The sequence below is a fragment of the Aotus nancymaae genome, unplaced genomic scaffold (genome assembly GCF_030222135.1).
Source record: "Aotus nancymaae isolate 86718 unplaced genomic scaffold, 86718_ANA_hifiasm-v0.15.2.pri h1tg000014l, whole genome shotgun sequence".
Taxonomy (NCBI): domain Eukaryota; kingdom Metazoa; phylum Chordata; class Mammalia; order Primates; family Aotidae; genus Aotus; species Aotus nancymaae.
In genome coordinates this window covers 61,217,537-61,242,484 of record NW_026988425.1, presented here as the reverse complement: position 1 = coordinate 61,242,484, position 24,948 = coordinate 61,217,537, and the positions used below count along the sequence as shown (strand labels likewise).

Sequence of the window (24,948 nt, the reverse complement as noted above, 5' to 3'; positions counted from 1 at the left end):
CACCAGGTTGGAGTGCAGTGGCGCAATCTTGGCTCACTGCAACCTCCATCTCCTGGGTTCAAGCGATTCTCCTGCCTCAGCCTTCTGAGTAGCTGGGACTACAGGCACACACCACCAAGTCCAGATGATTTTTGTATTTTTAGTAGAGATGGGGTTTCACCATGTTGGCCAGGGTGGTCTCAATCTCTCAACCTTGTTATCCGCCTGCCTTGGCCTCCCAAAGTGCTGGGATTACAGGCGTGAGCCACTGCGCTCGGCCTTGGGTTTTATTTTCAGAGGTTTCTTTTTATTAGAAAGGCACTATGTGCTAATTTCCCTACTTTCTTATTCCCTAAACACTTAATGGTTCCTCCTTTCTTTTTCCGCAAATTTCTATGATAATGCATGAGTATACAAGTGTGCTTTCATCTGTGTATACACACTCTAAAATACACATATACATGAAATGACAACATGCAATGTTTTCGCCTAACAATGTATCTTGTGTATCTTTCTAATACCAGCACAGAAAAGTCCACCTTGTTCTCTGTAACAACTATTTAGTGCTGGGTTATACCCCTGAATCATTATTTACTTAACTAGTCCATTACTGAAGAGCAATTTAAACAAAAAGATGGTACTTTTCCATTTGCTAGGTACAAGCTATGCTATACTTATAATTCTCTGTTATTCGCTGAGAATATCAGTAAGATAAATTCCTTTACATGAATTTGCTGGACAAAAGGGTAAACACATTTGGAATGTTCACCAATACTGAAAACCACTAACTAAATGGTTACACTATTCACATCAACCTTTAGATCACAGGAAAGGGACCACTTTCCCACATCTTTGCTATCACTGAATTTTATCAATTAAAAAAGGTTTTTGACACCATGCTAGGTGAATGATACTATCTCTTTCATCCAGGCTGGAGTTCAGTGGCACCATTATAGGTCACTGCAGCCTTGATCTCTCCAGCTCAGGCGATCCACCCACCTCAGCCTCCCGAGTAGCTGGGACCACAGGCACGTGCCACCATGCCCTAGTAATTTTTAGAAATTTTGTAGAGATGAGGTCTCACTGTGTTGTCTAGGTTCAAACTCCTGGGCTCATGCAATCCTCCTGCCTCAGTCTCCCACAGTGCTGCAATCACAGGTGTGACTGTGCCTGGCCACATTTTTTTATAATTGCAATGAAGTATCATTTCATGTTTTGTTGACCATTTTTTCCCTGTGTTATGCTATTTGCACCTTTTGCCCATTTTTTCTATTGGTGCATTCACCATTTCATATCAATTTACCCAATTTCTTCATGTAAACTAGCAATCAGTTATGGGCACAAACATTTTTCATACTTTGATTTCTTTATGACACAGAAATTTTCATTTTAGGTGAGACACACTAGTCTTTTCCCTTTGGGACTTCTGGATTATTTTTCATGCTCAGAATCTTCCCAGACCTAATAGCCTCTGATTTTCTATGCATTCTTCTTCTTTTTTTTTTTTTTAATGAGATTGTCCTATTCACTGTTCTTTTAGGAATCCATGGCTCCCCACAAACACTGTTTTGTGAAGACATGCTCCAGAGCACTGTGCATGCCAATATCTCTTTCTACCCAGAGCACTGCTGATACCTGTACACAAATTAATGTCCCTATCTCTACCAATGCTTTTGATGGGTACAAACAAGGTGTCAATGATGAGTGGCCTGACTCATGTAATCCCTACCTAAGAAAAATAGAAAGTGCAACTTTATTTTTTAAGTTAGTAAGTGCTGAGAGATGAAGGTTTTTCCTTCTCTTGTTTGGATGGAGATGTCTAGAAAGCCTCACCTGGCACTCTGTGTCCAAGGCAGGATAGAGAGCATAGTAACAGAAAGGGTGAGGCAAAAGGCGTGGCCAGTGAAGAGGCACTGCATGTTATCAAGACGTGAGGCGTGGTCCTGTATTGTATTCACATGTTCTTCTTCTTTTTATAAAGAAATAGGAATCTACTCTCACAGAATGTCTGGCAGGCTTCTACTCCCTCTGAGAGAACAACACCCTGTTGGCTCTGTAACATAAAGAAAAGCAATGCTGGGTGCGGTGGCTCATGCCTGTAATCCTAGCACTTTGGGTGGCTGAGGCGAGAGGACTGCTTGAGCCCAGGAATTCAAGACCAACCTGGCCAACATGGCAAAACCTCATCTTTACTAAAAATAAAAATATAAAAAAATAAAAATCAGCCAGGCATCATCTCACGTGCCTATAATCCCAGCTACTCAGGAGGCTGAGGCACAAGAATAACTTGAACCTGGGAGGCAGAGATTCTAGTTAGCTGAGATTACACCACTGCACTCCAGCCTGGGCAAAAGAGGGAGACTCCATCTCAAAAAATACCCACTCTTAGAACCTGAAAGGCTTCCCTCTGCCCACTCCTATGATTAAATTCTAAATTAATGTTGAAGGAGAGAGAACTTAAGCTAAATCTATGAGAGAAAAGAAAATATTAAAATGATCATTAAAGTCTTAACCACATGTTCTGTCTTCTAAATATTAGAAGTGAAGAAAATCACAGCTATAAAAGACTAATCAATAAGCACATAAAGAATGATGAAATTGCTATAAATACTACAAAGAGGACAAGATTTAAATCTTTATATCACTAAATTGTATACTAAAAAATAGAATCCATCATTCACCTAACATCTAGCATACACTGCTGGGCACTGTGCTGGGTGCTGGAGTAATGTCCCAATTAAGGTATTTGGCCTTGTTTGACCGTCTGGTAGGATTTTAATGACAGTAGTGTAATATCAGTCTCAAAAGCAGAAATGGTGGTAATAGAAGTAACATATCCTCATCACATAGCTTTGGAAATATAATGTTACCACTGCTTACACCTCTTCCCTAATTATATCCTTCTCATGCCCTCTAAGAGGTAACTACTGTCATGAAATTGGTATTTAACATTACCATGTTTTCCTTTAGGCTCTTATATTATAAAAATACCTAAAATATAATATAGTGACTGTATAATATATACGTTTATATATTACATAAACATTATATTTTAGGATATATAATATATATTTTATACATATATATCCCTAATTAAATATTGTATGTAGCATGTTAACTTTATATGAAAGGCTTACATAATATTTTTTTGTGACTTGCCTTTGTTGTCCAACAATATATTTTAGTTTCATCTATGCAAATCTGAGCAGTGTTCACTTGTTTCCTATGTGTACAAGTGTTTTGGATATAACTATGCCACAAATCACTTAAGCATTTTCCAACTGATAAATACTTAGGTTACTTCAAATGTTTAGCTATTACAAATGATGCTGCTGTGAGTGGTCTAGAATTCGTCTTCATCTGTTAAGAGCTTCTCTAACTCTAATGTTTTACCTGGAAGAGGCCTTTCTAGATGTTAGTGGTCATTTTACATTGTCATAATTTTATCTATTTATCTTTTATCCTTTTAATTTACCACTTTAAATTATTTCTATAGAGAAAATAAAATTTCACTCCAAAGGAGCAACTACTTCTTTCTCCCTTCTTCTTCTCCCCAATATAACAGACAACTCCCATTCTCAACTTGAAAGGCCCCTTGAGCTTAAGGACTGCTTTCTGGGTGAGAGTGCTACCCCTGTATTTAAATATGAAGTGAAGATCATCTGAGAGCACATGAGTGTCAAATTAGAGTTTTCACAAGAGTACAGTGAAGTAGGGCTAAGAGCTCATCCTTTTGACCTTTATCCTTCCCAGTCCTGAAGATACCTTCCTGTAACACCGATCTTCCTCAAAACCCTCAAAGGCATTTAAAGTCAAACTTCCTCCCACTTCCTGACCTTCCTCTGCCTTTCCATCCTATGTTTTCTTAATGAAGCACACACATCCCACACTCTAGCCATACACTGAGAATTCTCTTTCTCTTATTCCATCTCTACCTGTCAACAAAGTCTTGCTCATCTTTCAACATCTTGGGCAAATGACTCCTTTAAACCCTTCTAGACTTTCCCTTCGGAATTGACCCTTCTCTTTTTTGCATCACCATGGCTAGAACTTTGAAAAAAAAACACACCATATAAAGCAGTTTTCATTGTCTAGTTTTTATAGTACAACTCTAACCTTCCTTATAATTCGATAAAGTACTTGAGGCCAAAGGCCTCATCTCTTGAATCTTCATTGTCCCTAAAATGACTATCATAATGTATTAGAGAAGTTCAATTTTAGGGAAAAATATGCTGAATAGTTCTTAACATTAATACTTTTCACACACGTTATCATGTTTACGTTTCCCAAGGATATTTCTAACATGGAAACCATGTCTTGTATCATCCAGGCATTTAGAAATAGAGGAAGAAATAATTGAAAAGGGACCCCATATAAAAAGGAATTCTGTATTTCAGAGTCCAAACACTCAGAGAAGACAAGGTTTGGGTTAACGTATCACAAAGAACAACTTAGGGATAAAACAACAGGAAAACAAAGATAACATGTGAAGACATACCAAATCTCAAAATGTATTAATTATTTTCAAAACCAACAAATAAATAAAACAAAACTCAAGAAAGGGTAATCAATTACCTGCATGAGCAGAGAGAGGTGAGTGTGGTCGAGGCAATGCTGGTGACTGCCCATTGCCTATCAAGCTTTTCCGGTTGCTTGTTCGGCAACTATCAAAAGGAAAGAAAAAACAAAGTTTAAAAAGAATACAGCATCAATAATGTTGTTCAAGCATGTTCCAGATAGACATGGACCAGGATGCACAACCTATCTGCTCATGTTATTGTTAAAATTATTACAATTATGCATTCACTAATATTGGAGGGGTGGCTGCCTCTTGAAAATTAGAAAATATAATGTATTCATACAGCACAACACCATCAATATTTCTCACCACCAGTGGAGCAATAATCAAATGCCTTCTTCCAGCTCTTGACTGCAAATATGCAACATGCCATACACACAAGTGATAAATTAAGGATTCAAATCTGCAAACCACAGGTAGCATCTTTGTTGACACAAAATTTCTAATACAAAATTACATGCAATGAAGCGCAATGACATTAATCTTACAATGATGCACTAATTAAAAATCTAATTATTTAGACAAATTTCTTATTTGTGCCTTTTGTCAATAGAATAGCTGATGCCTAAGATAAATGTATCTCACCACTCATTCATTTTTCATCTTGTATATGGCATTCACAAATTCTTTATTAAGGTAAATGATCTAGAATCATAAAATCAGATCCCAGTGCATTAAAATAATAGTAGTGGTCCTCTTTCACAAGCATGCTAGCTACTGGTTTTATCCTGAGTACCCAGAGCATTGAAATAAATTACTACACATGGGCACAAGGCAACAATTTGTTCCTGTTTCTGCTAGTAGGAAGTTATAAAATGGCTAATTTGATTTCAAAGTAATTTTAACAAACCTCAAAGAATAAGACAAATACAAAAGGGTGAAGTGGATATTATCTTATTTTCATTTGCTTTCTTCAAAACAGATTGGCACTTCACTATCTATTAGCAATACAGTAGTCAGAGAAGGGTAATAAAACCCAGCAAGTTACCTCATTTAATTTACCTATAACAAGGTTCAGGGCTCTGTGCCTCTATCCTCCGACACTGTGCTGCCCTCAACCACCATTAAGAGTTTATTGCAAGGCCTTCTTAATGCAGGACAGACCTTTGTTATACTAGGTTCCTGAAACAGAAACTTTCACTGAACTTCTAAGTTAGGTATAGTGAGATAACATTACTAAATATTCAAATAATACATTTCAAAACCAAACCCAATTTCTTTCGGCAATACAGACTTGGGAGTTGATCTTCTCTTAGATGTTTGCTGCTTATTATCATTTGTCAACAGTCCCATATTTATAATTTCTTAAGGTCGTTTTGCATCATTTTATTTTCCGCATTGCAGCAATCAGCACCCCCTAGTATTATCTGTGAGTTTAATTAAGATCATGTTTACTCAGCCTTAAAGAAGTTGTTAATAAGAATAGACCCTTGATATTTAATTGTGAAGGTGGGTTGGATATTATCAACTCATCAAGAAATGTATTCAACCTATTAAATTCATAATCATTAAATCAGATAGTCTGTTTTTTTAAATGATACTGTATAATGTATTTAGTGTTAATTCAAATTAATGTCTTCTTTCATTCCAATACAGAAATATTAAATATATTAACTTGCTGATGTTAATAAAAGAAATTATAAATGACAGATTTCTGTCCTGGAAATGTCAGCAAACTTCTTTCCACAAATAAACTGAAATTCAGGCTATTATAAAAATGGCTATAATTTTTCATGTTTAGCATTTGATCTACATCATTTATCTTTTTCAACATATTTATTAATGTTTATATGTATAAATAATATTAATAAGAAATGTGTATTAATGCAAATAGCAATCTAATGAATATCTTATCTAGGTATATCAGTGAAATATGCTGACACACTTAAATTTAGAAAACGTTATTTCCTAAAATAACACTTAAAAAATTTCTAAGAAATGTACACTACCATACATACTAAGGTACATACACTACCACAACAGGCAAAACAGTCAACAATTTAGATTTAAAACAAATAAAAACATGAACAATAAAACCTCACAACTGCATTAGTTATTTAAAATCTATCAAAAAGGGGCAGAAAAGGGATTTCAAAAATGTGATTCAAAAAAATCTCAAAAAGAAATGTCCACATAAAACCCCCAAATAAAATATGCTTGTTTGGTCAATATACAAACAGATTTACATTACAGTCAACCTGTGTGCGTCCACTCCTCTATAAAGATTGCTAATCTTTATAAACAGGTGATTCATTATGAATGCAATGTAGAGTGAAAGAAAACAGGCTACTTCATCTATGAATACATGAGCAAGTTTAAAGAGAAGTTAAAAACAAACTACCTCAGAATTTGAACAGTTTACCATATTTAACGTACTGGTAGTATGTGACACAAAACAAATTATCAAATGTATAACTTATTGACAAAAGCCATGAATAATCAAAGCATAATTCACAACTGAAAGTGTCTCCTCTAACCTTTTTTTCCTTTTAATATGAAGCAAGAGATGATATTAAAATTATGAGACTTGGAACTTTCTAGAATCCCTCTCAACAATGAAATAGAAAGCTTTTAAACACCAAATAATCCCAAAGTAGCAAAACTAGTGTTTATACAATATAGGCTAAGATATGTTTCCACATGTACACAAAATAAGTTTCTATACTTAAGAAGTGGGGTCCTAGCTTCATGAGTGAATTTGTTGCTAACATTCTCAAGAGTAGAGGGACACTTTATACTGCATTTCATCCCCAAATACCTAGATCTTTACATACACACACACACACACACACACACACACACACACTTTTAAAATCCCAGGACCCTACTGAGATATTCTATAGAAAAGTTTTCCAGGGTACAGGAGGGAAGAGTCATCCAGTCTCAACACTACCTGCTTCTGGTATATCTGACAGTCACCTAATCTTATTACTCTAAGTACCTGATTCCAAATAAATGAATTAAAATCTATACTTAACCCCAACAGTAAAAAAAACTCCAAGTGGGCTGGAACTATACCTGCCACCTAGGTTGCCACAGCACCTGGCACTGCCCACGTTAATAATAACATTGATGCAAAATGCTGAGCTGACCTCTGTCCTCCAGGTATCACAGTTTTCTGCCCACGAAAGCAGAAGTTTATGGCACCTGCATGAGAGGCAGTCTCTCCAGGTGTTCATGACCACACCTACTCATTTACTCCATTAAGTGATAAAATAGTGGAAACATCTCCACTCAGGCAAAATAAAGGCTCCTTCCTTTTCACCAGCATGACTAAGTCAATTGTGCCTTGCTTTTTTTTTTTTTTTCAAGCAAAGTCACCCAAGGGAAAAACAGGTGACATCTGACCAGATTCAACATGAATACTACTTCTCCTGTTGCAGAAATCTCTTCATTATAATTCACCCTTATCCAAGCATTTTAGCTTGTAAAGAGTTATCTCTAGTTTTCATCCTTAGGGACACAGGGGCGTGACCACAAAAATGAAACTAAAGAAAAGTTATGAACTCAAGTTGCAGTTATTCCATTCCCAAATGCATTCTTTTGACATCATTCTTCAAGAACTAGAAGCCGTTCACCATGTCCATGCTCCGATCTGAAAGCCAAACATAGACTAACCACTTCCCACAAAGTACCTCCTCTCTCAGTTCTCCAGCTGAAGCAACACATGGAAAAACTTACTTTTCCTGTGGATAAGATGCACAGTTTGTTCTCTGAATTTGGAAGGTGGCTGCTATTGTTCTATCAAAACAATGGCACAGAGTCACTACTTGCAAAATCAGAATTTAGCCTGAGAAGACAGTCATATGAGAACTTGAGGCAATGGCATAAACAGTGGATTAGGATAGGAGCTGATGATCACAAGTAGGCATTTAGTTTTACCTCATTCATTCATCTGGTAGGTATCTCCTTGGGAAGCTCCACCTAGGGGCAATTATGAGGCACAGAAAGATAACTTAGACACAGGGAACAAGAAATGCACCTTGCTGATTATGGAATCTGAGAAGAATAGGAAGGGGGAATGATGTTCCGATGATAGGACCTTGAGGGAGAATGACTGGCTGCCCCTGAGGGGGGAAGCAAGCAGGCATGGACAGAACACTGCATGTAAGAATGTCACAGCTGGTTGGGTGCTTGGGTGGAGATGCTGTGGAGTGACATGAGGTCACCACCAGGAAGTGTTTTATTTGTCTGCATGGCTTTTGCTCAGGCAGGTGAAATGAGGACTGAACAAGGCACCACACCTGCTCCCTGAGTTCACTGTTACCATCACAAAAACAGTTTCACAAGGAGTTTCTTAGTTTCTTAATTACTGCCAACAGCACCTCCCATTTGCTAGGAAGATAGACAGGCTATGCATTTCATCATTCAAGTCAGGCCTGGCTCAGTGTGAGAGGGACAGAGGAATATGGGTTACTAAGCTGGAGGTGAGTGGGGGAGTTGTATGTATTTTTTGTTCAAAGTACCCCATTCCACTTTGGCAGAAGTTGTCCTTGTGCCCAGAGCTCCATAAGAACGGCTTGGTGGGACATATAAAAGTTTCACATCTGCGTTTGCCACTTGTCTCCTGGCAGAATAACCTGTTAACCATCCCCTACCAGGTCTCTAAAAGCTGTGAGGCCCACCAGGGTGTGGCCTTTTCCAATTATTCTAAGTAGTTGAAATCCAACTTAATTTTAAATTATATTCACTTTGAGACATAAATTCTGATTATTTCTGACCATGGCAAGAACAATGAGGGGAGAATACCCCAACAGGCAATGATTTTTATATTCACAGCTGACTTGAAAGGTCAACATTCAGTAGAACATAAGACTAACCACCATTGAGGGGCAGTAATAATATCATGAATTGAGTAAGAGGGGCCTTGGTAATTCTAGAAAGCTAGAATTATTACTTCATCCTGATGAAAATTTGATAAATTTGCACAGGAGACCAATCACAGACCAAAGCTTTACTGTCCATGAACATCTGCTAACTATTTCCTAACACCTTAATAGAAAATGAACATTTGAATATTTCTTAAACAAAGAAGAAGGCTGAAGTGGAAGAAATAGGGCATGACCAGGAGGCAGAAATTGTCTAGCTAAAGTGGTATCACTGAATAAATGTTATGAACCAAGCAGGTTTCTGTTTCTATTTCTTTACGATGAAGGGGTTGAAACAGATGAGATAGTCATAAACTTACTTCTTTTGGTCTCAAAAATTTTAATAAAATAGAAAAATAATCCAACAATTGCTACCACACTGGCACAAGCAACTGTATCATTTCTCCCATTTGATTCCAATCTTTAAAAAAGATACAGACATTAGAGAGAGAACAGAATGTACTCTCAGAAGTCCAAATCAATAACATTTTCCAGTCCCCAAAGGCAATTACTGAAAGAACTGGGAGGCCGGACATGGTGGCTCACTCCTGTGATCCCGGCACCTGGGGAGGCTGAGGCGGGCAGATCACCTGAGGTCAGGAGTTCGAGATCAGCCTGAGCAACATGGAGAAACCCTGTCTCTACTAAAAATACAAAATTAGCTGGGTGTGGTGGCACAGGCCTGTAATCCCTGCTACTCGGGAGGCTGAGGCAGGAGAATTGCTTGAACCCAGAGGCAGAGGTTGCAGTGAGCCAAAATCACACCACTGCACTCTAGCCTGGGCAACAAAAGCAAAACTCCCTCTGAAAAAAAAAACAACAACAACTGGGACTGGTAGCTTTCCCGTTCATTCTTGGTATGGTAGCATATATATATGCCATATGTATAAATAACCACACTACATGTATGTGGCTCCACATTTTCACTAGTAGTATCATGTAACAGGAAAAAACAGAGACATGAAATTGTACAAAAGATATTAATAGTTACCTTTCAGTGGCTTGTTGGGCTTTTATAGTAGACAATCCCTGGGGATTATTTGATTATGTAAAGGTATACATATTGTTTTTCTATTGACTAGGTGATTCTAAAACTCTGTAGAAACTGAAGTTAAGTAGAAAACTGGTAGTAATGCAAATGATTCTTATCCATAATAATGTAAATGAATTTTATCTGGTGAAGATACAATTAATATCCACCCCAAGGAAAGATGACCTCAAATCTTTACTATCACAGTCCTATGAGATATTAACTAGTTTTGCATCTATGAGCAAATTCATAATTCCTGACTACATATGTGTATATATATAGATTCATATATATCTGATTTTCAAAATCTCTTTGAATCTGTTTCAATATGTTACTGCTGCCCTCACTGATATGTTAAATAAAATATTTGATACATGTTCATTTTATATTTGTATGACAGTCATGTTTTTGACTTTTGGATAAATTATACTTTAGCACACACTATACATTATAGATATCCTGTAACTTATTCTTTTTTCACTCAACATTATGTTTTTGAGATTTAACCATGGCAACATAAATATGGGTCTAATTCGTTCCTTTTTAAGATTATTCCTTTGAAGCAAATTTTAGGATTCCTAAATGCACTAAAATTATATGTTATGGACACTTTTTTTCCTCTTTGCAACATTAAAGATCTAGAACCCTGTGCATTTGATTTAAAAAGTCTTGAAAAACGTCTTTGATAAGAGGCTACATTTCAAGGAAAAATTATATCATGCAACATAAAGCAAATATTCCTTAAAATCTTCTTAGGACACTTCTTCCCCAAATCCTGCTTATTACTGCTTCACCTGGATATCTCCATTTTTGCCTACATTCTGCTGTCTTCTCCCAGAAATAACTGTTTTTCTCATGTAAATCAGCCAACCCTTTCTTTCTAGGCATCTTCAAGTCTACATCTCCACCACTTTTTCTGAATAGCCCAAGACGGCACCTAGTAGCTGGCTGGATAAGCACTATTCCTCCTTAGAAGGTGGCAGAGAACAAAGCTGTTCTCTGCCTTTGTCACACACCCTTTGCTCCTAATGTGAAGTTAAAAAACTTACTGGGATCGTCTTCCATCTTCCCTATGGCCCATGAAACCAGGGCTCCTCCCAGGCTTTCATTAACTCCTTCAATAAATTACTTTCTGAGTGCATAAGATATGCTAGGTACTATTCTAAACAAACAAAAATCTCTGCTCTCAAGGGAGCTTACATTTTAAAGGGAAAAGCTGAAAATGAACACAACAAATTTGTCAAATTTGTATTACATGAGATAGCGATGGAGGTAAAATAATTATGCATTATATTCCTCCTACATTACAAATAAGGCAGATGTTGGAGTTCACAAATTCAAATAGGTGGTCAGGAAAGGCCTCACTGGGGAGGTGAGAGAGGATAAGACCAGAAAACAAGGAAGTGAGCATTCAGCAAGAGCAGAGGCCCTGAGGCCTAAGTGTTCCAGGAGGACCAGGCAGGCCAGCATGGCAGGTGTGCAGCGAGCCAGGGGAGACTGCCAGTAGAGGATGGCAGAGCCATGCTAGGAGGCAGGTCTGGAGCAGCCTGCAGGCTACAGTGCAGAGTCTGGTTTTTAGTCTAAGTGATGAGGGAAGCTGTTGGAAGGTTCTGAACGTAACTTGACTTTTGTTTTTAGAGAATCGTTCTGGCTACTAGATTAAAAGGAGGAAGCAGGAAGACCAGTTAGGAAGTCGAATTGATGTGCTTCTTGAATGTACTCTTATCACCTATGATTCTGCTTTAAAATACAGTATTTTATTTTAAAAATCAGTTTGTATAAAAACAGCTCCAAATTCAATGAAAGTGTTACATCAGTCTGTGCTCTTTTGCATAGCCTCAAAAAAAGTTGGAGAAATAGCAAGTGCTGATCCTGAGGTGGCTCAAGCCTGAGTGCCTCAGGCCTTTCCATATTTGTATCAATGTAATGATCCAGGTCATAGTGATCAAGGGGAAGTAATTATTGATATTATTGGCTTGATACTTGAACTTAACTTTCCTATTAGCAGAAAAACTCTTTTAAAGGCATTAATCATAAAGGGAATAAATGGTTGCCTACACTGTTTCACCTGTAAACAAAAAAATATTCAGGCTAATTTCAATAGCTAGAGAAAGGAATACGCTTTCAAAAATTCTGAAGAAAGTCAACCGGAAAATTTATATTATCTTATATAGTACTTCCTGGAAATATATCCAATCCATTAAGATAAATTCACAGTGAGGTCTGGCCCAATTTTCTGTCTTCGTAGAAGAAAAGAGAAACAGCTGAACATATAGATATTAGAAAAGGCACTATCAATATAACAAGTATTTCTGCAATGTCTATTCCCATATACAAAGTACTGTGTGAGATAAGAAAATGAAGTTGCTTCAAAGTGTTTAAAGTATAAAGGGAGAGATAAGACTGATTCACAAGTAACTACATTCTAAGGCAGAATCTGGAAAAGAGATAAAACAAAAATTTGTTGCTGAAGCGTGAGATAAATCCTTATTCAGCTTTTAAACACATTTTCACAAACAATAAACACTACGATTCTACAGAACATACTATGCATTGTGGATTATCCATCCATTTCATAGGACTTCCCTAAATAATTTCATAAGTTCAGTGATATGCCTGATGAAAATACAGTCACCTGTTGCTTAGCAGGTATACATTTGGAGAAATGCATCGTTAGGCTATTTTGTCCTTGTGCAAACATCACAGAGTGCACTTACACAAACCTATATGGTAGCGCCTACTGCACACCTAGGCTATATGTGATAGTCTATTGATCCCAGGCTACAAACCTGTATAGCATGTTACTGTACTGAACACTGCAGGCAACTGCAACACAATGGTAACTATTTGTGTATTGAAAAAAGAAAAATAGCTCAGAGCAGTCGGAGCTACGTGAGATAAGACAAATGTATCAGGCCCAGAGAGACAGGAGTAGGGACTTCAGTCACGTCCCCATCATGCCTGAGGGACAATTGTTAAAAGGCATTTCATTTCTGACTAGTTGCTTCACTCATTATCTTCATGTTCCTGGAATTTAAGACAGAAGTAACAATGTAAACACAATTAATAGATTGTGTTATTTTAATGTAAATTCTTCATAAACAATTTAGGACCTATCTCTTCTTTTCCTTTAAAAATCTACCTGTGGCCCAGTGTGGTGGCTCATGCCTATAATCCCAGCACTTTGGGAGGCCAAGGCGGGTGGATCATGAGGTCAAGAGATTGAGACCATCCTGGCCAACAAGGTGAAACCCCATCTCTACTAAAAACACAAAATTAGCCAGGCGTGGTGGCAGGCGCCTGTAGTCCTAGCTACTCAGGAGGCTGAGGCAGAAGAATCGCTTGAATCCAGGAGGAGGAGGTTGCAGTGAGCTGTGATCACAGCACTGCACTCCAGCCTGGCAACAGAGGGAGACTCAGTCTCATAAAAAAGAAAAAAAAATCTACCTGTAACTGCTGCTAATTGGAGTGTATATGCAGAGCAACTTGAATCTATGCTCAGGAATGCAATCCTCAAACTTAGCCCCAATGAAACTCTCTACTTATCTTAATTTTGGCTCAGACTTTTCCTTTCAGGTTGACAGGACCTAAACATAGAGGTACAGTAAAAATATGATATTACAGTCATGTGGGACCACCTTTGCATATGCGGTCCTTCATATATGTGGTCTGTTGTTGACTGAAATGTTACACTGTGCATGACTGTACATTTTTAACAACTCATTTCACCTGAGTTATTCTCCATTTTGTGGCTCTATTTCAAAGTTGGACATGTCGACATAGCTATTTCTACATGGCTAACATGGTGGGCTCTGATGTCATAGTATTAGCATGTGTCACTGGTGCCTGATATTCACCTTGTCGTATTGCAGTAATTCCAGCAAGCACAGTGTCACTTGATGGTCACTTACTCAATAACATAACGCATAACTTGAGATCGTACATGAAGCTTACAACCTAGGAGTGGGCTATACATTTTTTGATGACAAGTATTATATTTTTTATAACACTGAATCTCTTTGGATACCCAGAAGAATATAGGAAAAAAAAAATAGTTAAATAGAGATGCATTAAATATTTTTGAATGACTGGCTAAATGTGGTATCTGCCTTCAAGAAGTTTATAATTTAACATGGAAGACAAACATAAAGTCCAATTTATATGACTAAACTGATTTAAGATGATATAATGTAGCCTAATACTACTGGATTAATCAAGGTGATGTACATAGCTAAGAAAACACAAAGAGCTGATGAAGTCTGTGGTGCTGGATGCATGGTATGAAACATCCTGCTGGAACAATCGACATACATATCATTCTGGATAAAACTGCAGTGGGATCTTCAGTCTAATTAAAAGAGGGAGCAAGACACAATGATCAAAGTCAAGTAGAAGCTGGAAATAATCGAATTTGTATGGCTAATGCCTGTAATCCCAACTCTTTAAGTGGCCAAGGCAGGAGGGCCCATTGAGGCCAGGAGTCTGAAACCTGCTTGGGTAACATAGGGAAATTCCATCTCTATAAAATATTTTTTAAAATAACTAGGCATGGTGGTATGTGCCTTAGTCTCAGCTACCCAGGCAGCTGAGGCTGGAGGATCATTTGAGCCTAGGAGTTTGAGATTGCAGTGAGCCATGATCACTCCACTGCATTCCAGCTTGGACAACAGAGCAAGACCCTCTCTAATTTGAAAAAAAAAAAGGTGGGAGGAAGGAAGCATGTTTGTAGTAACAGAATAAATCCAACTTTTTAAATGTTAGAAGTAAAAAGTAATTAAAGTGAGAAGGGCCTATATCTCAATGCCTATTAATTTTTTAGTGCAATTTATCTGCAACATGAGTCATGAGAGATACTTAGTCTGCATGCCCTCCCCAGGAATTCTAAGTCATCAGGGCAGTCCATTTATTTACAGGAAGGACCTCAAGGGCTGGGAGAGTCAATGACAGAGATGGCTTTTGGATTTAAGATTAGCACAACAGCCCAAAGATCAAAGACACACAATAAAGAGTGTTACCATTTAAGATGAAGATGGGAAGAAAGTACTGGAAAGGCCAGGTAATTATCTCTGATCTAAGGGCATGTGCTGTAATGTGGGAAACGTCTCCAAGGGCTGATGCTACCTAAAACATAGTATAAGTCATTCAAAACTCACATGGTCTAGTCTATCCTGCAAAGATAAAGCAGCTACGACCTGGCTAGCCTATCTAGAGCTGGGCTATCAAAGTAACAAAGAGTGCAAGTTGGAGGAGAGGTGAAGGTGGAGGGGGCTAGTTTTATAACAGGGGGAAAGGTCAGATGAAATACCTATGAGACAGACATCCAAGTGGTTGGCTGTCCATAGGTCAGTGATTGTCAGGGACCAAAGAGAAATCAACAGACATACTGGGGAATTAAGAAAAGATAAACAAAACACAAAGTAATGGTTTTCTAAACCGCTACAAGTATGTGTTAGGGGTAGGGGAGATGTGTGTATGTCATAAACAAGTTGTTTTTTCTTTTTAACTTCCGTGTTTTGTACTCAATATGAGTGTATTAAAGTCACAATTTGATATATCTTTTTCCAAGTAGCAGAAAAACCAAGTTCAAAGTCCTACTGTTAAAGTTACTTTAATAAATTTAATTTAATGGCATTGGATTATTCTCAGTTGGCCAGGGATAAGGAAGTAACTCTTAAGAAGATCTTAGACAGTGGAGGCAGTCCCAAACCAGAATTAATACAATAACTGAAATCTAATGTTCTAATCTTTCTTCTTGGAAATAACACAGTGAAATTTTACTGTGAACTTTTTTCTCCTGTACCTCATGTCCCACTTTCATTGCTTTTATGAAATGGTCATTGGCTTTAAAAGCTTGAGTGGGAGATGTCCTTATAACAAAACTTATTTGAATATACACATAGCAACTGACCTACTATAATACAGTTTTACCCATTTCAGCCTTCTCTATACAGAAAATAAATCTCAGTTTAACTTGCTACCTCTAGAAATAATTAATTTGGTGAATATATTTTAGTCTATAATTTAGCTACATAGTTATTCACTACCCATAAAAATAAAAGGGTCTGTTCCTTCCTTCTGCTTCAGAGGACCCAAGGACAGCTTCTTTCTGACCCACAAAAGGGAAGGAGGTTTACTTCCACGACCACCAAATCTCCTTTTATGACACTCAACAGAAACTTATTTCAAGCCCAGAATGAACAGCATGACTATTTAACACCTCCCAGCTCTACAGCATTTTGCTTTTATATAGCAGTTTGGCATAACGTTCTGCCCACAAGTGAACTGTCCCTGATTTCATGTGCCTCCACAATCGGAACACAAACATACAAATATGTGAAACCGACACCAGAGCTCCACTTTGTTCTTTTCTGTGAGAAGTCATGTGGCAAAAAGCCAGTGTCTTTCTGTTCAGCATATTTTGTTGCTAGCTGCTCCTAATTCAGTATCTTGCAAAATGACATTCTGTTAATGACATGAATGTCAAAGCTGTGACAATGGGCAGAAGTAGAAGAAAATGTTTCCTAAATGGAGAAGCAACAGGAAAACTGCCAAATGGATATTAAAATTAGTTGTGTGTTTAGCCCATACATTAGTGCTTGGTCCCTACTATTTGCTTCCAACACGAAAAGGGAAGTAGCCTCTAAGGAGGGAAGAATAACCCACCTTGGTGAAAAGCATGGGCAAAAAAAAAGGGGTCAAAGGAATGTTTTCCCTTAATTAACTTGACAGATGTCTTTTCTTTTCCTCATTTGCATCCACTAATGTTTTCTTAGTCATTCTCTCATTTTGCAAAGATGAAATTGGCCACAAGGAACCAATTCTGTTGCTAAAGACAGGAGGGCTGGGGAATTACCAGAAGATGCTGGCCTTTAAGATGCTCAGTATTCAGTCTGGGTAATGAGTGTTCCTTGCTGTTGTTATTTGTGGGGTAAGTAACAGAATTTTAGGTCTGGAAGACAATGAAGTGATTTGCCAAGGTAGCACCACCAATTAGCGGCAAACAGAGCCTAAGAAGGAAGATTAGGTGGCTCCCACCACCAGGATACACTGGAAGGTAGAAATCTGCATGAAACATATGGATGCACTTGACTACTTCTTATGTGAACGTATAGTAACTCTGCTCTACAAAGGAATAGATAGTTCTGTTTTAAATGGACTCACTTTCGTAGGAGAATGCAGTCATGGAATATAAGAACTTGCCATTAGTAGATCTAGTATCAAATTCCAACCCCTCCTAAGCCTCAATTTACTGATCTGTAGAACAAGGATAATAATATCAATAATCATGGCCAGGCATGGTGGCTCATGCCTGTAATCCCAGCACTTTGGGAAGCCGAGGCAGGCAGATCACTTGAGGTCAGGAGTTTGAGACCAGCATGGCCAACATGGCAAAACCTTGTCTGTATTAAAAATACAAAAATTAGCTGGGTGTGGTGTGCATGCCTTGTAATTCCAGCTACTTGGGAGGTTGAGGCAGGAGGATCACTTGAACCTGGGAGGTGGAGGTTGCAGTTAGCTGAGATCACACCACTGAACTCCACCCTGGGCAACAGAGCAAGACTCTGTCTCAAAAACCAAAAAGACTATCAATGACCACAGAGGGCTATGTGGCGATTAAATGAGATAATGTATGTATGGAAATTATCATAGTGCCTGGCAAACAGCAAGTGCTTTATAAATCTTGGCCATCAAAATAATTCTAGAGTACTTGATGTTGTGGAAGAAAAAAGAACAAAATAAAATATTTGGTCTTTCTCCCTTGTATATGTTCTCAGGCATATTTGTTTTCTTACAAGAGGTTAGTTCTAGGGCAGCAAGACTTGATAGTAAACGTAAATATTATCCTAGTTATAGAAAGAATGTACCAGTAAGAAGTATAATTGGTGGGCTTTAGAAACACAGAAAAATAAAAGCTTCAGAAACACAAGTTCAAAGTATCCACCCAAACACTGGCCAAGGGCTTCTAATTTTCAACATCAAGGTAGAGCAACATGCAAGGGACTGCACTCAACAGACTTCAGTGATTTGGAACAACTGTCAAAACCATGCACATCAGCCCAGTCTTGCTCTGCTACCACAGTCCCCAGACAACCTTCTGATTAGTTTCATGGAGCGGTCTGCCCAAAAGTGATTAAAAGAACAAAAATAATAATAACTGCTAACACTGACAAAGCATTTAACACACTCCAAGCAATGGTTTAATTTTCATGATAATTCTATAGAGTAGGACTTATTTTTATCCATATCTTTATAGATGTGAAAATTGAAGAACTGAGAAGTTCAGTAACTTGTGCAAGATCACAAAGCTAGTAAGTAGGAGAAATGGGATCTAAACCCAGGCAGTCTGCCTTCAGAACCTGGGGTTTTAACAATCTTGCTAGACTGTCTACAAAGCAGAGAATAAGACTTTTGAGGGGCCTAGGCCCAATAATGATTATATGTACCCTTATAAATTAATATCTCAGCATTCTGGTCATACATAGAAATCACATGAGCTTGGTAACTAGGAATCCACGCCTAAGAGATGGAGTTGGTTCTTCAGATACCAACCAAACCAGACTTCTGAGTCTGCAGCCTGAGGGTCAGGTACAAGAGTTGGGTCAAGTGATGGAGCTTCACATCAGATTGTGAGGTTTTTCTGGAGGCAGCAAGTCTGACGTGGTGGACAGAAAGCCCAACATTACCAAGTGGGGCAGGATTTTTATCCCAGGATACACTTGTGTACAGATTTTTCAGGCTCATGTAGACAGGTGAGATGTGGACATGATATGATACAGACACTCTGTCCTCCACAGTGTATTCTCAAAGACCCATAGGTAGATGACTCAACACATGAATTACCCATGAAGCAGGCACTTCCTTCCTTATCCCTGCCCAAACCAACAGATCTAGCCAGACACAACCTGGGAGAGAACAGTGTTTACACATGTAGCAGATTTTTTTTTTATTCTATTGTTTTTTAGTGGATTTCAAAATCAAATCCACATTTCTGGATCATACCTTCTTTTATATGAGTTTTTTGTTTTTTTATCTCTTAGTGTTCAAGAGAACCCAGAAATCAGATTTATGATATGAAGCATCCTCATATGCACTGGCTTCTAAGAACTAACACCCACATTGTAACATGCATCAGAAAGCAAACCTGGCCAGCAGATCAGAAGGAGATATACTTATTGCATTAGTGAGACAAGTATATATATATATATATATATAGAGAGAGAGAGAGAGAGAGAGAGAGAGAGAGAGAGAGAGAGAGCGCAAACTCAACAGTAAAAAATCTCCTATTTACAAATCCTATAGCCTTGTGACCCTATATTATAGATTCTTCTGCTGCATTTATTCTTTCAAGATGTCATGCCTTTAGTCTGGTATCTTCCACCATTACTGTCCCCCAAGAACTCCCTAGACTCTAAGAAAGCAGACAAGAGAGGGATCTGTGTGTAGAAAGAGGCCTCACTAAGTGGTGTGAATTAGATTAAAACTATGGCAGGAGATTGGATGAGACAGAATGCTTCAGTTAATAAGGGGAAGTTTAACTGTGGTTTCAGTCACTTTCTGATCTCTGGCCTGCTCTTATGGGTATGACCACCTGTTTCTCACAGGGCCAGCCTTCTGTTTAATGAGATGAACTCATTTGTCCCTAGCCTGAGATTTGGTCCTTATTAGTAAGTACTCCAAGCTCCAGGATAACACATCAGTTCCTCCTCACCATATTCACCAGATACCCAACCTAAACTCATTCTGCATTCCCTGCAGTGACTCAGAGAGTTCCTGTTCATTGTGTCCCTGGATTCCTGTTTATGAAAGTTATGGAATCCCTGACTTTCACGTGGAAGCATTTCTAAGCAAAAATTCAATGGTATAGACAGATGGCACCCTACTGTGTTAACTTTCCATATTGAAAGAAATCCTGAATAATTTACCCACATGAAATTAAACTGCATATCAAGACCAGAATTAGGATGCATCAACTTACTGAAAAGAAATCAATGACACCATGAAAGAAACAAATATGAACTCTTTTACTGCTTACTTCCCCTTAGTATTTATCTAAATATACCCTAAATCCTATTGAAAAGGTAAAATACATCTGAAAACAACAATGCAGCTAAATCCATCTTGAAAATAAAACCTGTCAGTAGCTACCAAGCAAGTCATTCCGTTGGCTTTGTGGTCATAACATATTTTCATTCACACTATAATCATAAAATTGTGGGGCTCGTTTACATAAAAGAAACAGTGTTTTCTACATCCTTAAATTAAGGATCTCTCTCCAGAGGCCTGGGTCTTCAGATACTAGCTTCAGTGACTGTTTATTACAATAGGCTGCAATGTTTTCTGAACTCACAGAAGTATATGGTGAGGAGCAAACACAATTTGTACTATTAGCTTGCCTCATAGACAGTACACCAAAAATTTGATGCTATGTATTTTAAATAATAAGTCATTTTTTATTTTTTAAAAAATAACATGAACACTTACATTTATATTTAAAAGTGTCAATATTTTAAAATACGTATAAGAAGGCAGATGAGTGGTACGCATGAGGTTATGCTGTCTTCCTACAAATTGAAGACTAGCACTTGGTGATAAATAGTTTCATAGGACAAAGTTAACTCCCATTCCACTCCACCAATACCATCATCAATTTGGTTTCCTTAAGTCAACTTGTTTTTCTGATGTGTAAGTAGCTGTGTTACTCCACCAAAAATCCCCCAACATTTTTTAGAGTATCTTGCCCCAGGCAGAGGACTGGTACCAGGACCCAAGACAGTGCTTACGAGAAGTTTGCAATCAGGAAATCTAGGGAGGGTGACTTTTCCTTGCATTTTTAAATAGATCCATTGTTCAGTTAAGTGACTTTGTATAACTGGGAGGACAAAAATAAATAATAAAAATCAGTCTACCTAAGATTTGACAAAAGCTATGTTTAAAAAAAAGAGAAACTAAGGCAAAAATAAGGTAAAGAAGCATATAAAATGATCTAAATTAGATACGCAACAGTTAGAGAAAGATTTCAATAGCCAGATAGACAAACTGTTTCCATCTTAGGCATTTTCTGAAATAAGTGTTGTAGGAAAGGGAAGATATTTAACAAAGAAGCAATTTCTTTTTTTTATCATTAAGAAACGTGAAAAAGGTTGAAGGAAAAGAAGAGGTCCCTAGAAAGATTATTTAATGTGTCTATAACACTGTTAAACAAAACATAATTCCACTTATGAAATAATTTTTTTAGATTATTATATTACAGCAAATACCAGAAGATCTAACAATTAATGTTTGTGTTCTAGTTTTTTTTTTTTTTTTTTAGATGGAGTTTCGCTCTTGTTATCCAGGCTGGAGTGCAATGGCGCAATCTCGGCTCACCGCAACCTCCGCCTCCTGGATTCAATTCTCCTGCCTCAGTCTCCTGAGTAGCTGGGATTACAGGCACGTGCCACCATGCCCAGCTCATTTTTTGTATTTTTAGTAGAGATGGGGTTTCACCATGTTGACCAGGATGGCCTCGGCCTCCCAAAGTGCTGGGATTACAGGCTTGAGCCACCGCGCCCGGCCTGTGTTCTAGTTTTAAAAAGACAAAAAACAAACAAACAAACAAACAAACAAAAAACCACAAGACCTGGTCAATGAGTCTAGCACCATAGTTAGAAAGAGTTAATGATATATTAATTATAAATGATAACTCTATCTCCCAAATTCTCCTGGCTCTCATTGTCAAAGCTTTGCTTCAGAGATGGGTCATTTTCAACTGTTAAAACTTCCTCTTAGAGAAAGAACATTGATTAGTTTTCTACTCTCTCTTCTAAGAGATGACTTTACCTCAAAAAGATTAATCTCTAGCTTATCCAGGAGAGTTAATCAATTTGTATAGAAATGAAGAAAACTACTTCCCTGATCTTTTTTAAATGGTTTTTTTTTTTAATTGTTAAGATCCAGGAATAGAAATAGGGTTGACAATGGTTCTTAGGATAGCTCATTTTTTGGTTCTTCTCTCCTCCAAATGCTTTTTATGTACTAAATGAAGTACACATTTTTGATACTCTACCCCACAATACAGATCTGGTTCTATCTGAGCCACGCTGGCCTAAAATCAAATGATGACAAAGTCTAGAACTGAGGGAAGAGAGGGTATTTCCAAAGAGAACATGGACTGAGCCTGACACAGAACAGGCTTGCTCTCCAAGAACAGGGAAGCTGGAGCACTCAACAACCACCTCTATGCTTGGCCACTAACTTTCTTGTTTCTTATTTTTATGTTTATTTTATAGAGATGGGGACTTGCTATGCTGCTTGACTAGTCTTGAACACCTGGGCTCAAGTGATCCTCCTACCTCAGCCTCCCAGCATGGGCCACTGCACCCGACCCTTCCACTTTACTTGAGACTGCTCAACAACCACCCTGGAATTCACTGCTGCCTTTATGTGGCAGGTTTTTGTTTCAAATCAAGCCAATTAGCAACCAATCTCTCCTATACATACATCCTTTTTTTGACCTTTTTCTGAGATGACAGTGAACAAAAGACAGTGCAGGACAAATGATTAGTCTCTTTCTCCTAAAAACTCTGAATAAGAAGTTGAGCTATGCTATAACCACAAGATGGGATTACTTCAAAAATGCTTACAAAGACATAGGAGAAAATATATAATGTTCAAAGGCCGATATTAAACATGGTTAAAATACAGCCAGCCCTCTGTATCTGTGGGTCATGCATTCATGGATTCAACCAAATTCAGACAGAAAATACTTGGTGCAAAAAATTGCATCTGTCCTGAACACGTACAGATAATTTTTTTCTTGCCATTATTCCCTACACAATACAGATCTATTTACATAGCATTTACATTACATTAGGTATTATAGGTACCCTAGAGATGGTTTAAAGTATATAGGAGGATATGAGTAGGTTGTATGCAAATATTACGCCATCTTATATTTTGAACATCCTCAAATTTTCAACATCCTCAGAGTTTGGTTTCCAAGGGAGATCCTGGAACCAACTCCTCAGGACAGTGAGGGACTACTGCATATAGAACACAAAGAAAACATACATAAATCATAATGATGATTACTTCTCCGAGGCAGAAATAAGGGAGTATGAGTGTATGTATGCTTGTGCTCTAGTTTTCAAAAATTTTTAATCATGAATATTTTAACCTCTTAACCTGGAAAATGTGAGCTTTATCAAGAAAAGCTGATGTCCTTTTAAATATTGCTAGCCTCAATTTCTAAGCAGAAAGGCAGAAGCTAGAGAGGGTGGGCAATGGTCCTGGCAACTGTATACTTAACTGAGATATTAATTTGTGGTATTCATTCTGCTGGAAGAGAATAGAAAGCATTTTTTCCTTCCCCTGTAGCAGGAAGTCTTAGTGTTCAGAGTCTGGTCTCCTGGGCCTTGAAAGGCATTTAATGAGTTTTGGTCCCAGGAAAGGAAGTGGATGTTGGCAGGCATGTTACCAGCAAGCCCCAACCCAGGCTCTTTCCTGAGATACCCCCACAGGGAATGCAATGGGTAAGCTTCTCACACCTACGTAAGGGTCTGCTTTCCTGAGACTGGGATGGGGAATGAGGGAGGCAGTGGTGTCTGGCCTCCCCACGGCATTTACACTGTATTAGGTGTTATAGGTACCCTAGATATGATGTAAACGCAGTGGTGTCTGGTCATGTAGCTAACCATGTGAGTAACAAAGACCTGTTACTCCTTTCCAGTGCAGGACTCTAAGGGGTGGAAGATGACAGGCCCCATGGTGGGCACTGTGTGGTTTGGGAAAGAGGTGAGCAGCACCCAGTGAAGAACGGAGGCCAGGCTTACTTTGCAAGTGCCAATTACAGATGGTCCTGCCCACCACAGGCATCCAGGAGGACCACATCCCAGCTTAAAACCAGCCACATCACTCCATATGGGCTTGGACAATAAGTAACTCTGTTGAGTAGAAAGTGATTCCTGGTTTCTGTGTCACCTGACCACAGCATAAAGTCTACAACAAGCAGCTACAGTAGAAAACTTGACATAGTAGATCCTGCTTGGTTGAGAAGTACCAGCCAGCCCTAACTTACTCAACAGCAACCCTTCAGAATACCAGCAAACTGTCTTTCAGTAAATTATCAATATACTGTAAGCCATTTTTTTTAGCCAAAATCTATCCTTCCTCAGAATCTGACTTAAAACATGAAAACAATAACAAAACACAGAATGCTGACCATACAGTTTGCTAATGAAAGGAACTGTTTGCACACCTTAAATTACAATCCAATGGCTGTTCCTTGTGTAGTCACAGCAATGCTAATCGAAGCCAAGCCAGGCCAGGCCCATGCTAATAGTTATTAATGACGTGGCAGAGACACAGCCAGACTTTGGCAGGTTTGGTGAACTTCAGAAATAGCAAAGCCAAAAGAAAAAGCACTCCTTTATTTAAAATGCAAAAAACACAAGCAAACAAAAAAACAAACACAACTTGAGTTGTAAAGGGTAAATGTAGGTTATCGCTATGTC

The 24,948-nt window shown here is 38.1% G+C and overlaps 1 protein-coding gene across 12 annotated transcripts in view; it reads right to left on the bottom strand.

The window, feature by feature from the left end:
• The window catches only part of MAST4 (microtubule associated serine/threonine kinase family member 4), a 564,457-nt gene that overhangs the window by 111,574 nt on the left and 427,935 nt on the right, over window positions 1-24,948 (bottom strand). For all 12 annotated transcript variants that reach the window (XM_064376019.1, XM_012462235.2, XM_064376020.1 and 9 more), the window contains one exon: window positions 4,555-4,643. In XM_064376019.1, the coding sequence (XP_064232089.1) occupies window positions 4,555-4,643 (89 nt within the window). The remainder of the gene's footprint in view (window positions 1-4,554; window positions 4,644-24,948) is intronic.